The 12110-nt window shown below is 25.4% G+C and overlaps 1 protein-coding gene across 1 annotated transcript; it reads right to left on the reverse strand.

Moving 5' to 3' along the window:
* Window positions 1–2184: 2184 nt before the first annotated feature.
* On the reverse strand, window positions 2185–6727 carry OCT59_027898 (uncharacterized protein). Its single transcript, XM_066137301.1, has 18 exons — window positions 6677–6727; window positions 6569–6622; window positions 6468–6497; window positions 6271–6402; window positions 6103–6180; window positions 4832–5926; window positions 4430–4762; window positions 4178–4343; window positions 3968–4085; window positions 3745–3891; window positions 3628–3668; window positions 3482–3564; window positions 3231–3413; window positions 3063–3153; window positions 2893–3001; window positions 2724–2824; window positions 2506–2653; window positions 2185–2440 (listed from the first exon to the last, which is right to left on the reverse strand). The coding sequence occupies exons 1-18, from the start codon at window positions 6714–6716 to the stop codon at window positions 2420–2422; spliced, it is 2970 nt and encodes a 989-aa protein (XP_065993703.1). The 5' UTR covers window positions 6717–6727; the 3' UTR covers window positions 2185–2419.
* Window positions 6728–12110: the final 5383 nt, after the last annotated feature.

Genomic DNA, 12110 nt, shown 5'->3' on the forward strand with positions numbered 1-12110 from the left:
TACTAAATTTTGTATATAAAAAGAATGCATAAATATTATCCAAATTTTTTATTACTAGTTAAATTAGCTAAATAGAATAAAAATAATCTAAGATATAGGAATTAGGATTTAATAAAGTTTGAAAATATCCATTTAATTTCAATAAATCACTCTATTTACTTTTATATTTTTTGTTCTATTGATTTAATAACAATATATGGTCATAATATGATTTATATGTACTAATTTTTTCCACTAATGTTAAATAAAGGTTTGATAAGAAGATTGCTATTTTTAGTATTTTGATTATAATCATGAATTATTATCTTTACAGAAACTTTAAGTTTTCAAATGATATCATATTGATATCATTTTAATATTGATTCAATATCAATTTAATATCAATATGATATCAAAATAAAATATTATCATTTTAATATTAAAATAATATCAAAATAGTATCAAAATGATATTAAAATGATAATTGAAATAACATCGAAACAATATATTTAAGTTTAACTTAAAGATATCATTTTGATGTCATTTCAGATATTATTTTGATATTAATTTAAGAGTGAATTTATTTACCGCACCCTGTGTTACAACACATCCTTCCTTTTTTGTAAATTGTTTATGTCGATCTTTAGTTTATACACCGCACCCCTTAAAATGGCAAATGATAAACATAAAAATATATATAAATTTGTAACGCAGAGTGCGGTAAATACATTATTTCTTAATTTAATATTGATTCAATATTAATATGATATTAATTTATTTTGATATCACATCGATATTAAATTGATATTAAATCAATATTGAAATAATGTTAAAATAATACTGTTAAGCAGTGGGAAATTCCAGTTTCCAATGAAAATTTTACTGGAATCTGGAATCTGAAACATTGGAATTTTGATTCCAAATTGATTCCAATGGTTTCTGGAATCTGGAAATTTGATTTCAATGCTTCCAAAACCACTGGAATTAATCTGGAATACATGTTTCCAGATTCCAGATTCCAGAAAATGCCAACACTGCTGTTAAGATAAACTTAATGATATCAATTCTATATTGATTAAAAATGTTAAGTTTCTGTAAAGATATAGATTTACTTTAATATTGTTCTTTTTTTCAAAAACATTTTAAAATTATTTACAAAATTATTTTATTACACAGGTCAAAAAGTAAAAAATCAGGCATCAATCAGTCACCAATCGGCATTTTTGCCAAATACCGTTACCAATCAGGCAGTTTGCTAACTTTTGATCCAGTGATCAGAAAAAGATAAAATATAACTCATTGGAATCGTCTCAACAAGACGAATCTAATGGTAGTAAAATTGCATTTCTAGGATTAATACTTGATGAGAAATTAAGTAAAATATAAAAATAAAAATGTATCAATTATATTTTATTTAATTTTTTATTAACTATTAATCATAGAGATGCGATTTTACTACCATTAGATTTGTCTTGTTGAGACGATTCCAATGAGCTATATTTTATCTTTTTCTGATTACTGGATCAAAAGTTAGCAAACTGCCTGATTGGTGACGGTATTTGGCAAAAATGCCAATCAGTCACCAATCAGTCACCAATCAGCTACCTGATTGGTGACCAATTGGTGACTGATTTTTCACTTTTTGACCTGTATTAGTTTATTCACAATATTGTATAGTAATTCTAAAATTTACATTTTTAACATTAACCTACTATTCTAATTTAAACCTCACTTTTAATTTTCGATTCCTAATCTCTTAAGCCTATACAAAATTCTAAGTTTTAAATGTCTTTACTTAACTCTTCTTTCATATTTTCCATAAAGTAGTTTACATTTAATATTAATAAAAAAAATATATTTATATTCAATATTAGTAATAAAACAGAATTTTACATTTAAATATTAATGAAAGGAATAGTTAAAATAAAAATATTTTAAGAGAAAAAGAAAGAAGCTGTAGGAAATACTGATTTACTTAATAATTGAAAGTTTATTAAAAGTATAATTTATGTAATTATAGTTTATTTTACATTATTACAATAAAAAAATTACACAAATCTTATGACTACTATTATATAATTAAATTAATCAAATCACATGACAAATGGGTATAATGATAAATCACATATATGACAAATCATAATTTTTTTAATTATATTTAAAATTAAATAATTGTTTTAAAAAAAATAAAAATCTTTACATTTTACTAAACAACTAGATAATTGTAATTTTAATAGTGTTATTTTAATACAATCAAAATCCTATTAATAAATCATATTATATATATATTAAAAAATAAAAAATAAAAATAATTTATATACAAATCTATATTACCTATTAATTAGATTTATAACTAATATATTTTATTTAATTTAATTTATAAAAATAAAAATAAAAGAATAATAAATTAATAAAAAAAATGAAATGAAATTGTTTTTATTTAAGAATTATATGATAATATCTATTATAAAAAAAAAATATTAGATTTATATAGTATTAAAATTAATAAATTATAATATTACTTACATTAATAATAATACCAGCAGCAATTGTTTCTCCACCTTTTCTTAACATAATTCTTCCTAATTCTTTATTTTCCTTATAAGTTTCAAAAGGAACTGGTCTATTAGTAAGTTTAATTTCAACAGTAGCAGATGATGCTTTAGGAAGACATCTATTAATTTTATTAAAATAATAATTAATTTTTAAATTATTGGAAATTAATAAATTATTAAATGTTTTACCTTGGATTTTTCTTTACAATTTCTCCTGTACTTTTATCTAAAATAGTAACTAATTTGGTTATAATAGCCGGTTCATTAAGACTTTGTCTATGAAGAATAACCTAAATATATAATAAGTTAAATAATAAAATTAAAGAAAAATTTATACTATCATTTATATATGACTTACAGGAAATCCTTTTGTAATTGGAACTTTAATATCAAATACAACAATTTGTGCTAAAATATATGATGTTACAGGAACTGGATGTGATACTGAACACAAAATAGATCCAACTCTATATATAAAAAAGTTAATAATTAATGGAAATTTTTATAACAAATAAATATATTGCTTACTTAAGTTGGAGAATGTCTAATCCAGATAATGTCATTAAAATAGAATCTCCAGCAGCTGCCCATTTTGAAGATTCATCATTTGCTTCCAAACCTTTAATTATTAATATTTCATTATATTTTAATATTCAATAATTTCCATTTTTATTTTTTTTAAAAAATAAATTATACCTTTTATTACACCATATTCACCACCAGGAATAACCAAAACATCATCTCCAATCTGAATAGTTCCTGCTTCTATTTTTCCAGCAACAGTAATACCTCCCATACCACTTATTCCTCCTTTAAAAAAATCTGAAACTGAAAGTCGAAATGGTTTATCTAAAAGTCGTATAGGAGGTTCAAACTTATCTATAGATGTATTAAAAGTTATATTATATTAGACGGTCAAAAACATAGTTATGTTAAACTGTACAAACCTATTTGTTGAAATAAAGTTGGTCCAGAATACCACTCCAAAATATTTTGAGATCTCTTTAACAAATTTTCTCCTGTCAATCCACTACAAGGAATATATATTACTTTATCCTTTTTAAATCCAGCTTGATTCAAAAAAGGACTTAACTTGGTTATGATCTCATTAAACCGATCTTGTGACCAACCTACCTGTGGATCAAAAAAAAAAAAAATTATTTATTTATTTTAAATCAATGTATTCTTATAAACTAATATATACACTTACAACGTCTAATTTATTAATTGCTACAACCAATTGTTGTACACCCAAACTTCTAACAAGTAATGCATGTTCTTTTGTTTGACCATTTGCTTCAAATCCAGCTTCAAATTCACCAGTAGTAGAATCGATTACAAGAATAGCAACATCTGCCTAGTATTTAAAAATGGTAATCCATTTATTAATAAAAAAAAAATAATTTTTTTTTTCTGAAAACAATTTCATCTACCTGAGCTGCTCCCGAAATCATATTTGGAATAAAATCTCGATGCCCTGGAGCATCTAATAATGTAAATCTTCTATGTTCAGTTTCAAATTTGGTGATTGCAATATCCATTGTGATACCTCTAGATTTATAAAGTATTTGAATAAACTAATTGTATATATAATATACTAATTAATATGCTTTGAAAATTTATAATTCATGCAAACATCATACCTGGCACGTTCTTCACCCGTTTCATCAAGAATCCACGCATACGCAAAAGATGACTTTCCAATTTTTGAAGAGTCTCTTTCATATTTTTTCATAGTCTTTTCATTGACTTCACCAAGTAAATACAATAAGTGACCCATTAGTGTACTTTTTCCTGCATCAACATGTCCTTTATATTAATACATAGGTATAAATAGTTAGCCTATATAATATCCAATATTAATCACAAAGTACTATGTAAGTTTATACACTTACCAACAACCACTAAATTTAATGCCACTTTATTATCATTCCGTTTCTTGTATTCTTCAAGAACATTAATACGCTTATGCTTAGGTGATATTTTTGGTGGCAATTTTGTTACTTTTTTAGAAGAGGTATTTTCAACGTTAAGATTAAGCGCTTCCATATCAAATCTCAGTTGTTTATCAACATTATTATCATATAAAACTTCAGCGCCGTTATCTTCTTCAAGTAAAACAGTTGTAAGTTGTTTTTCTTTGGATTCTGGCTTTTGTGCTGTTTTTAATATGGGACTTGATGCTGAAGCATTTGATGATGTAGAAGAAACATCTTGTTTGGCTTTATCTAATCATTAAATAAACAAGATATTAATAATATAAAATGGTTGGAATATGACAAAAAGGATTAAAATACCTTTTAATGTACCAGTATTTCTTTGACGTTGTGCCTTCAAAGCAGTATCATCAGGGCTTGGTGTATTAAAAGCAAACCCACTATTGTTTGAGCCTGCTGTGTTAAGTTCAAAAGTAATTAAATCATTAGAAGGCACTAGATTATCTTGAAGTTGTTCAAATATGGAAGTAGCGAAAATGGATGGCGGTGCAATATGAGGATTTAATAATAATTGATGTGAATTCTGAATGAATTCCTTAGATTGAGTAATTTCTGAAATTTGGTCATTCATTATAGTCTGAGACACCTCATTAACTATTTCGCTTGATGAAGATAATGTTGTTGAATCATGCAAGCAATTTGTATCAGATGATAAAGTTTTTGATTGTTTGGAAATTATAGGGGTCATTGTTTTTTGCAATGGGGATCTATTATCTAATTTTTTTGACGCAAGTCTAGTTAAAGAAACACGTCCAGAAGACTGTAAAATAGATTTTTGAGCTAGAGATGATAAAGATGGAGCTTGACTGTTCAACTGCAAGCTAGAAGAAGTTTGAGATTTGGATGACTCTAATTTTAACGTGGTATTTGTTGCCATGCTAGATAATGATGGCCTAATTGATTGTTTCATATTCAACTGAGCCAGAGATGACAGTGATAGTTCAGATGAGCGTATCTCAGGTTTCGAAAATGAAGACTCTCCTACGTTGAGCTGGCTATCAATATTATTATTAATTCTGACTGAGAAACGTTTATGTTCATTTGTCGTTCTAGTTGAAAACATATCATTAGTGGAATCCAACTGGCTATGCAAACTCGAGAGTTTCGATTGTGTTGATTTGGGCTTTTCAGAATCTGCACCACCTAGTAACCCGCCATAATGCAAATTTTGTTGCATTTCATGAATTGAATTTTCTGCAAACATTAATTTATTAGGAGTAAGACTACACCATTTTACGTCATGTCCCATCCAAATGTCATTGGGGGAAACACAATTTGCAAAAATAGTTCTAGTTTTGTTTTCTAATAAATGGTGACTTTCAGGATTTCGCTGATTTGCACCAAAGACCACAGGGCTCGGATATCGTTTCCCATGATCCACATTAGACAATAGATCTGTTGAGTTTGAGAAGATCAAAGCCGAGAGAAGATTCTCGGTTAATGTGAATGACCAAGAAAATTATTTGCTTGTAATTTCATTAATATTAGTCATTCTTAATAATAGAATAAAATAACCGCCATCCACTTCTAAAAAAAAATAAAGTAAAATAAGAGATAAAGACTCGAATCACCTTTCTTTACGGGAATAGTTTTATTAGAACCCAATTTCTTTTGTGATTTTTTATTTGCTTTGGATTTATGAACCTCGTCTAAGAACAAAATTAATTCTAATGGTTATTACCGTAGAGATCACGATGGAACTCAAACATAATCTATACCAATACAAACAACTAACGTACCTAATAAGTACGCTATTGTATCCTCTGTATTATAATAATAATTCCATAAAGCATTTTCGATATCTTTATCAGATATCCCTTCTACTTGTCCGATAACATTTCTAACAAACATTTTCCCTTTGTCCATTTGTGCTAGGATGTTTATAACAGTATAAATGTTTCGATTCAATCAAAATTCATTTTACTATTTGTCAAACCTTTATCTTCCGGAGTCATTTCATAATTTTCTTAGAATATTAAATCAAAATTAATTAATTTATATTTGAAATATCAACCTAGGAAAGAAATTTGTAGTTACCATCATCATAATCGTCATAATCATAGTCATAATTCTCTGTTTCTGCAAGTATATCTGAAGGAGAATTAATTAAATTAGCATATAAAGTCAAAGCATACAATAAATTACCTGCAGCATTCAGGCTTCTAACCACTCTATGTCGAGACATTATTTCTGATCAGCTTATTCGAGAATTATTTCTTTTTAAAAAAACGATTTTCGTTCCGCGTGACAGGTTACACATCTGTGCACATGATTCGGATGATTATTTTTGGTAATTATACAGTACATTGATATTTATTTATAATAAACTATTAAGGTATTATATCTTACTTTCTTTTGCTAATAGATTGTTAATATTATAATTGTTGACTTTCTTAAAATAGTTTTGTTTAATTATTTTGATACTTTACAAATATGATATAATATTATTCCTAATACATTGCATTATGGTCCAAATCTCTCCAAATTCTTAGTGTAGTTTGGCGATTTTTTAGTGCTTTAATATTATCATTCATCTTTTCCAATAATTTAAAATTTGGCCAAATATTTTTTTAACCATAGATGACATTTAGCTTAAACTTGATATTATTTCAATGTTTATTAACCTTTTACAATGCCAGTACCATTTTTAAATAAGTGGAAGTATCACTTTTTTTATCTAACAATAAATGTTTGTTGGTTGTTTTTCAAGAAGAAGAGAGCCCTTTTTCTCACTATAAGAAATAATATATAATGCCCAATTTTACAATTAATATTTTCAATATTATCACTACTATTATTTTTTAAAATTGCATTAACTAATGTTGATAATTCAATATCAAAATATATGTTTAATTCAGTATTTTCTCCTTCATAAAATTTAGGTGTGATGAAAAATATGTGACAAATAGGATTTCATTTTGAAAAAAAACTGGCAAAGTCTTTCAGATAAATATAAATAGTGAAACTCAGATAGTACACAAGTTTTGCAGGTGTAATTTTTTGTGTCATAGGGGTAACAAATAAGTTTTTGATACTGAAAAAATTCTGTGTCTCTCAGATAATTATAATAGTATTTTTGAACTCATAGCTGCACATGTGACAATTTAAAAATGATTTATCCCATTTACCTCAGCATCACTCCAAGATTTTCCATTCCCACGTGACTTGTAATTTTAAGTAAAATTAATTGTTTGAAATTACTAATATTTTCGTAAAAATGAAATTAATATTTTTGTAAAAAAAATTTTTTTGTATAATAAATCCACAGGTCGAAAAGTGAAAAATCAGTCACCAATTGGTGACCGATTGGCATTTTCGCCAAATACCGTCACCAATCAGACAGTTTACTAACTTTTGATCCAGTGATCAGAAAAAGATGAAATATAGCTCATTGGAATCATCTTAACAAGACGAATCTAATGGTAGTAAAATCGCATCTCTAGGATTAATAGTTAATAAAAAATTAAATAAAATATAATTGATACATTTTTATTTTTATATTTTACTTAATTTCTCATCAAGTATTAATCCTAAAAATGCGATTTTACTACCATTAGATTCGTCTTGTTGAGACGATTCCAATGAGCTATATTTCATCTTTTTCTGATCACTGGATCAAAAGTTAGTAAACTGCCTGATTGGTGATGGTATTTAGCGAAAATGCCAATCAGTCACCAATTGGTGACTGATTTTTCACTTTTTGACCTGTGATCTTAACATTTTTATTTATATTAGAAATTTTAAATTTTTCTTATTACATAAAAATTTTGTAAATTTACGTGCTAATTTTTTCTCCTTTTTGGATAAATCTTTAATAGTATTTATAAGCAAAAATGTAAAATTTTAAGAAAACCATTAAAAAAACAAATTGAAAACCTTTCATATCACACAGAAGTTTGATATATAGTTTTTTTGTTTCTATATCCCTAAATTTCATAATTACAAATTTCTAATATCATCCAATTCATATAAAACTTTTGCTTCCTGTTAAAATAATCTAAACTAATAAATAAACTACTTTTGCATAAGTAAATAACTATGACTGAAATACCATTTACAATTAAGATGCATTAAAAATCTAAACATGGTAGTTAGTTTATTGTTAGTAGTTAAAAAATAAAGTATTATAAGAACTATCTTTAAAGGTTCGAACTATTGTTCTTCTTCTTTTGTAAACTATAATTTCAGTCAACATTTTTTCAATTGGTTAAACATTTTTTTCAACACTTTTCACCCATTTAAAATTTCCTTTATCTTGTTGATCTATTAGACCATTAATAAAGAATTACATTAAACTTAATTTAATTAATTATAAATCAATTACCTTTAAGAATATCAAGTACTTTTTCTGTTGTACTAATAAGTCTTTTATATATCTCTTTACAAACTTGTAAATTTTCATCTTCAGCAACTTCAAAAATTAATGCTATTTGTAAATTATGAGTATTAGATCATTCAAAATCAATAATTTGAGAAGATATTGTATTAATAAAAGGATATTGATGATAACGATAAACTATATCAAAAAATAAAGTATTCACTATTCCTTTTTGTTGCATAAGATATTTACAAATTAAAAAATGGCTAGTAAGAAAAGATAGGTATCCACAAAACCAATTATTAATGTTAGTTAAATATAAGTCATTATTAAGAACTCGTAATGAAAGTTCCTTCCATTCCCTTTTGAATGCTTTTTACCAATCAGCTTTCTCTCGTTTTACAACAAAAATTTGATTAAATTTTTTTCATTATATGGAACCACTTGCTTCATGATAATAAAGACAACTAAATCCAGACACGAGTGAAAGAATTTGTATAGAAAATCATGCTTTAGTACTTTTCAGTAAACTTTCACAAACATATTAGTTTTCATAATTGAAAATTTATTACTACATCCTACCCAAAACCATAGAAACCACTGGTCTACACTATACCATTCATTTTACAGATAAACTCAAAGCCATGATAATAAATGCTGCTAACAAAAATCATAAATTTCTTTTACAGCTTCTTTCCAAATTTGATTTAATAAACGAAACTGTCCATTGGCCATTGAAATAAGTGAATGTTCATGTAAATGTTTATTTATTTTTTTCCAGACTATAGAACATAATTCTTTTGGACAAAAAATAACTTTCTTCTTAGTTAAATTTATGGGCTAAAATAAAGGATCAATAAAAGAGAATCATAATTTGTGTACTACCTCGCCATTATAGTTAATTTGTATTGGTTTTTTATTACTTGATAGTCTTACTTTTACTGCCTTTTCAATATACCAAAGATAGAGTTGTACCTTTATGTTTTTCCAAATAAAATGAATAGCTGATATTTGAACAAAATTCTTATCACTTATAAAAAACTCTGATTCTAATTCATCACATTCTTTTAGTTGTACTAGAAAGTCAATTAAGATTCCAGTATGTATTCTATTGCCACAATTTCCATTATTCTTCATGAACAAATATGCCAATAAAAATTTCATGCCATCGATTTCGGCTAGGACTCTGATCAGTTCGGTTCAGTATGGTTTTTGCCAAAACTAAAACCGAACCGAATTGATCAGTATCGGTATTGTTAATTACCGAAACTGACTGGTAAATACTGAAAACTGAACTGATTTACTGATTCATTATCAGTTCAGTTTTTAACGTTTTTGCAACGTTTTTTATTAAAAAAACGTGCAAAAACATTTTTTTTAATTAAATTAACTAATAAAAACGTTTCGCTAAATTATTGAAAAAAAATGTTGTGAAACATTTTTTTAAATTAAATTAACTAATAAAAAACGTTTTGCAACATTTTCTATTAAATTATTGAAAAAAAATGTTGCGAAACATTTTTTTAATCAAATTAATAAATAAAAACATTTCACAACGTTTTTATTAAATTATCAAAAAAAAACATTGCGAAACATTTTTTTTTAATTAATTAACTAATAAAAAACTTTTCGTAACGTTTTCTATTAAGTTATTAAAAAAAACGTTGCGAAACGTTTTTTTTAAAAATAAATTAACAAATAAAAATGTTTCACAACGTTTTTATTAAATCATCAAAAAAAAATGTTGCAAAACATTTTTTTTTAATTAATTAACCAATAAAAAATGTTTCACAACGTTTTCTATTAAGTTATTGAAAAAAAACGTTGTGAAATGTTTTTTTTTAAAATAAATTAACAAATAAAACCGTTTTGCAACGTTTTTATTAAATTATCAAAAAAAAATATTGCAAAACATTTTTTTTAATTAATTAACTAATAAAAAACGTTTCGCAACATTTTCTATTAAGTTATGAAAAAAATGTTGCATAACGTTTTTTTTAAATAAATTAACAAATAAAAATATTTCGCAACATTTTTATTAATAAATTATCAAAAAAAAATGTTGCAAAACGTTTTTTTTAAAACAAATTAACAAATAAAAATGTTTCGCAACATTTTTATTAAATTATCAAAAAAAAATATTGCAAAACGTTTTTTTTAATTAATTAACTAATAAAAAACGTTTTGCAACGTTTTCTATTAAGTTATGGAAAAAAACGTTGCAAAACGTTTTTTTTAAAATAAATTAACAAATAAAAACGTTTCACAACATTTTTATTAAATTATCAAAAAAAACATTGCGAAACATTTTTTTTAAATAAATTAACTAATAAAAACGTTTCGCAACATTTTTATTAAATTGTCAAAAAAAATGTTTCATGACATTTTTTATCAACGTCATGAAACGTTCAGCAAATCAGTTCAGTAAATTTACCGAAATGATCAGTAAAATTTACCGAAGTGATCAGTAGAAACTGATACCGAAAATATCAGTTCGGTAAATCGGTTCAGTAAATCGCAAAACCGATACCAAAACTGAAGTTACCAAAACTGATCAGTAAATTTACTGAAAGGTTCAGTTCGGTAAATCAGAATACCGAAACCGTTCCGATACTGAAACTGATCGGTTCGGTTCGGTAATTACTGAAACCGATCAGAGCCCTAATTTCGGCATGTATTACATATAACTCAATTACTCAAACTTCAAATTATTCGTATTATTTAAAAAAGAATAAATATAATTTATCAAATGTATTATAATTAAATTATACAAAAAAAAATACTTACATATAGTATCAACTCCAATTTCATGTATTTTGAATTGAGAATTCTTCAATACATTCCATAATTCTGTTAAAAAATCAAGAGAATTTGGACAGTTTTTTTGAAATATAACATGATATGAACCTTCTTTAAGCCATTTTTAAGCAGATATAAAAGGATCTTTATCTCGTTTGTATTTATGCTGTCCGATTGCTGTCTACCAATAATGTATTTGTTTTTGATGAATATTAAGATCTAAACTACATTCAACAAGCTGCTTGTAAATTTCTCGTGAAAGTAAATTAATATTATCTGATATAAAAAGTTTAAGTTCAGGTGAAATATTCTTATAGAATGTAAAACATGGTGTATTTCTATATCAGATCTTTATTAAAGCATAGCAGACTTTCCAATTTTCAAATAATCACATGACGATTGGTAAATGTTATTTTTACTTAAATAACAAATAAAATTTAAGTAAATCATCAAGTTTTCAAG

The sequence above is a fragment of the Rhizophagus irregularis genome, chromosome 7 (assembly GCF_026210795.1).
Source record: "Rhizophagus irregularis chromosome 7, complete sequence".
Classification (NCBI taxonomy): domain Eukaryota; kingdom Fungi; phylum Glomeromycota; class Glomeromycetes; order Glomerales; family Glomeraceae; genus Rhizophagus; species Rhizophagus irregularis.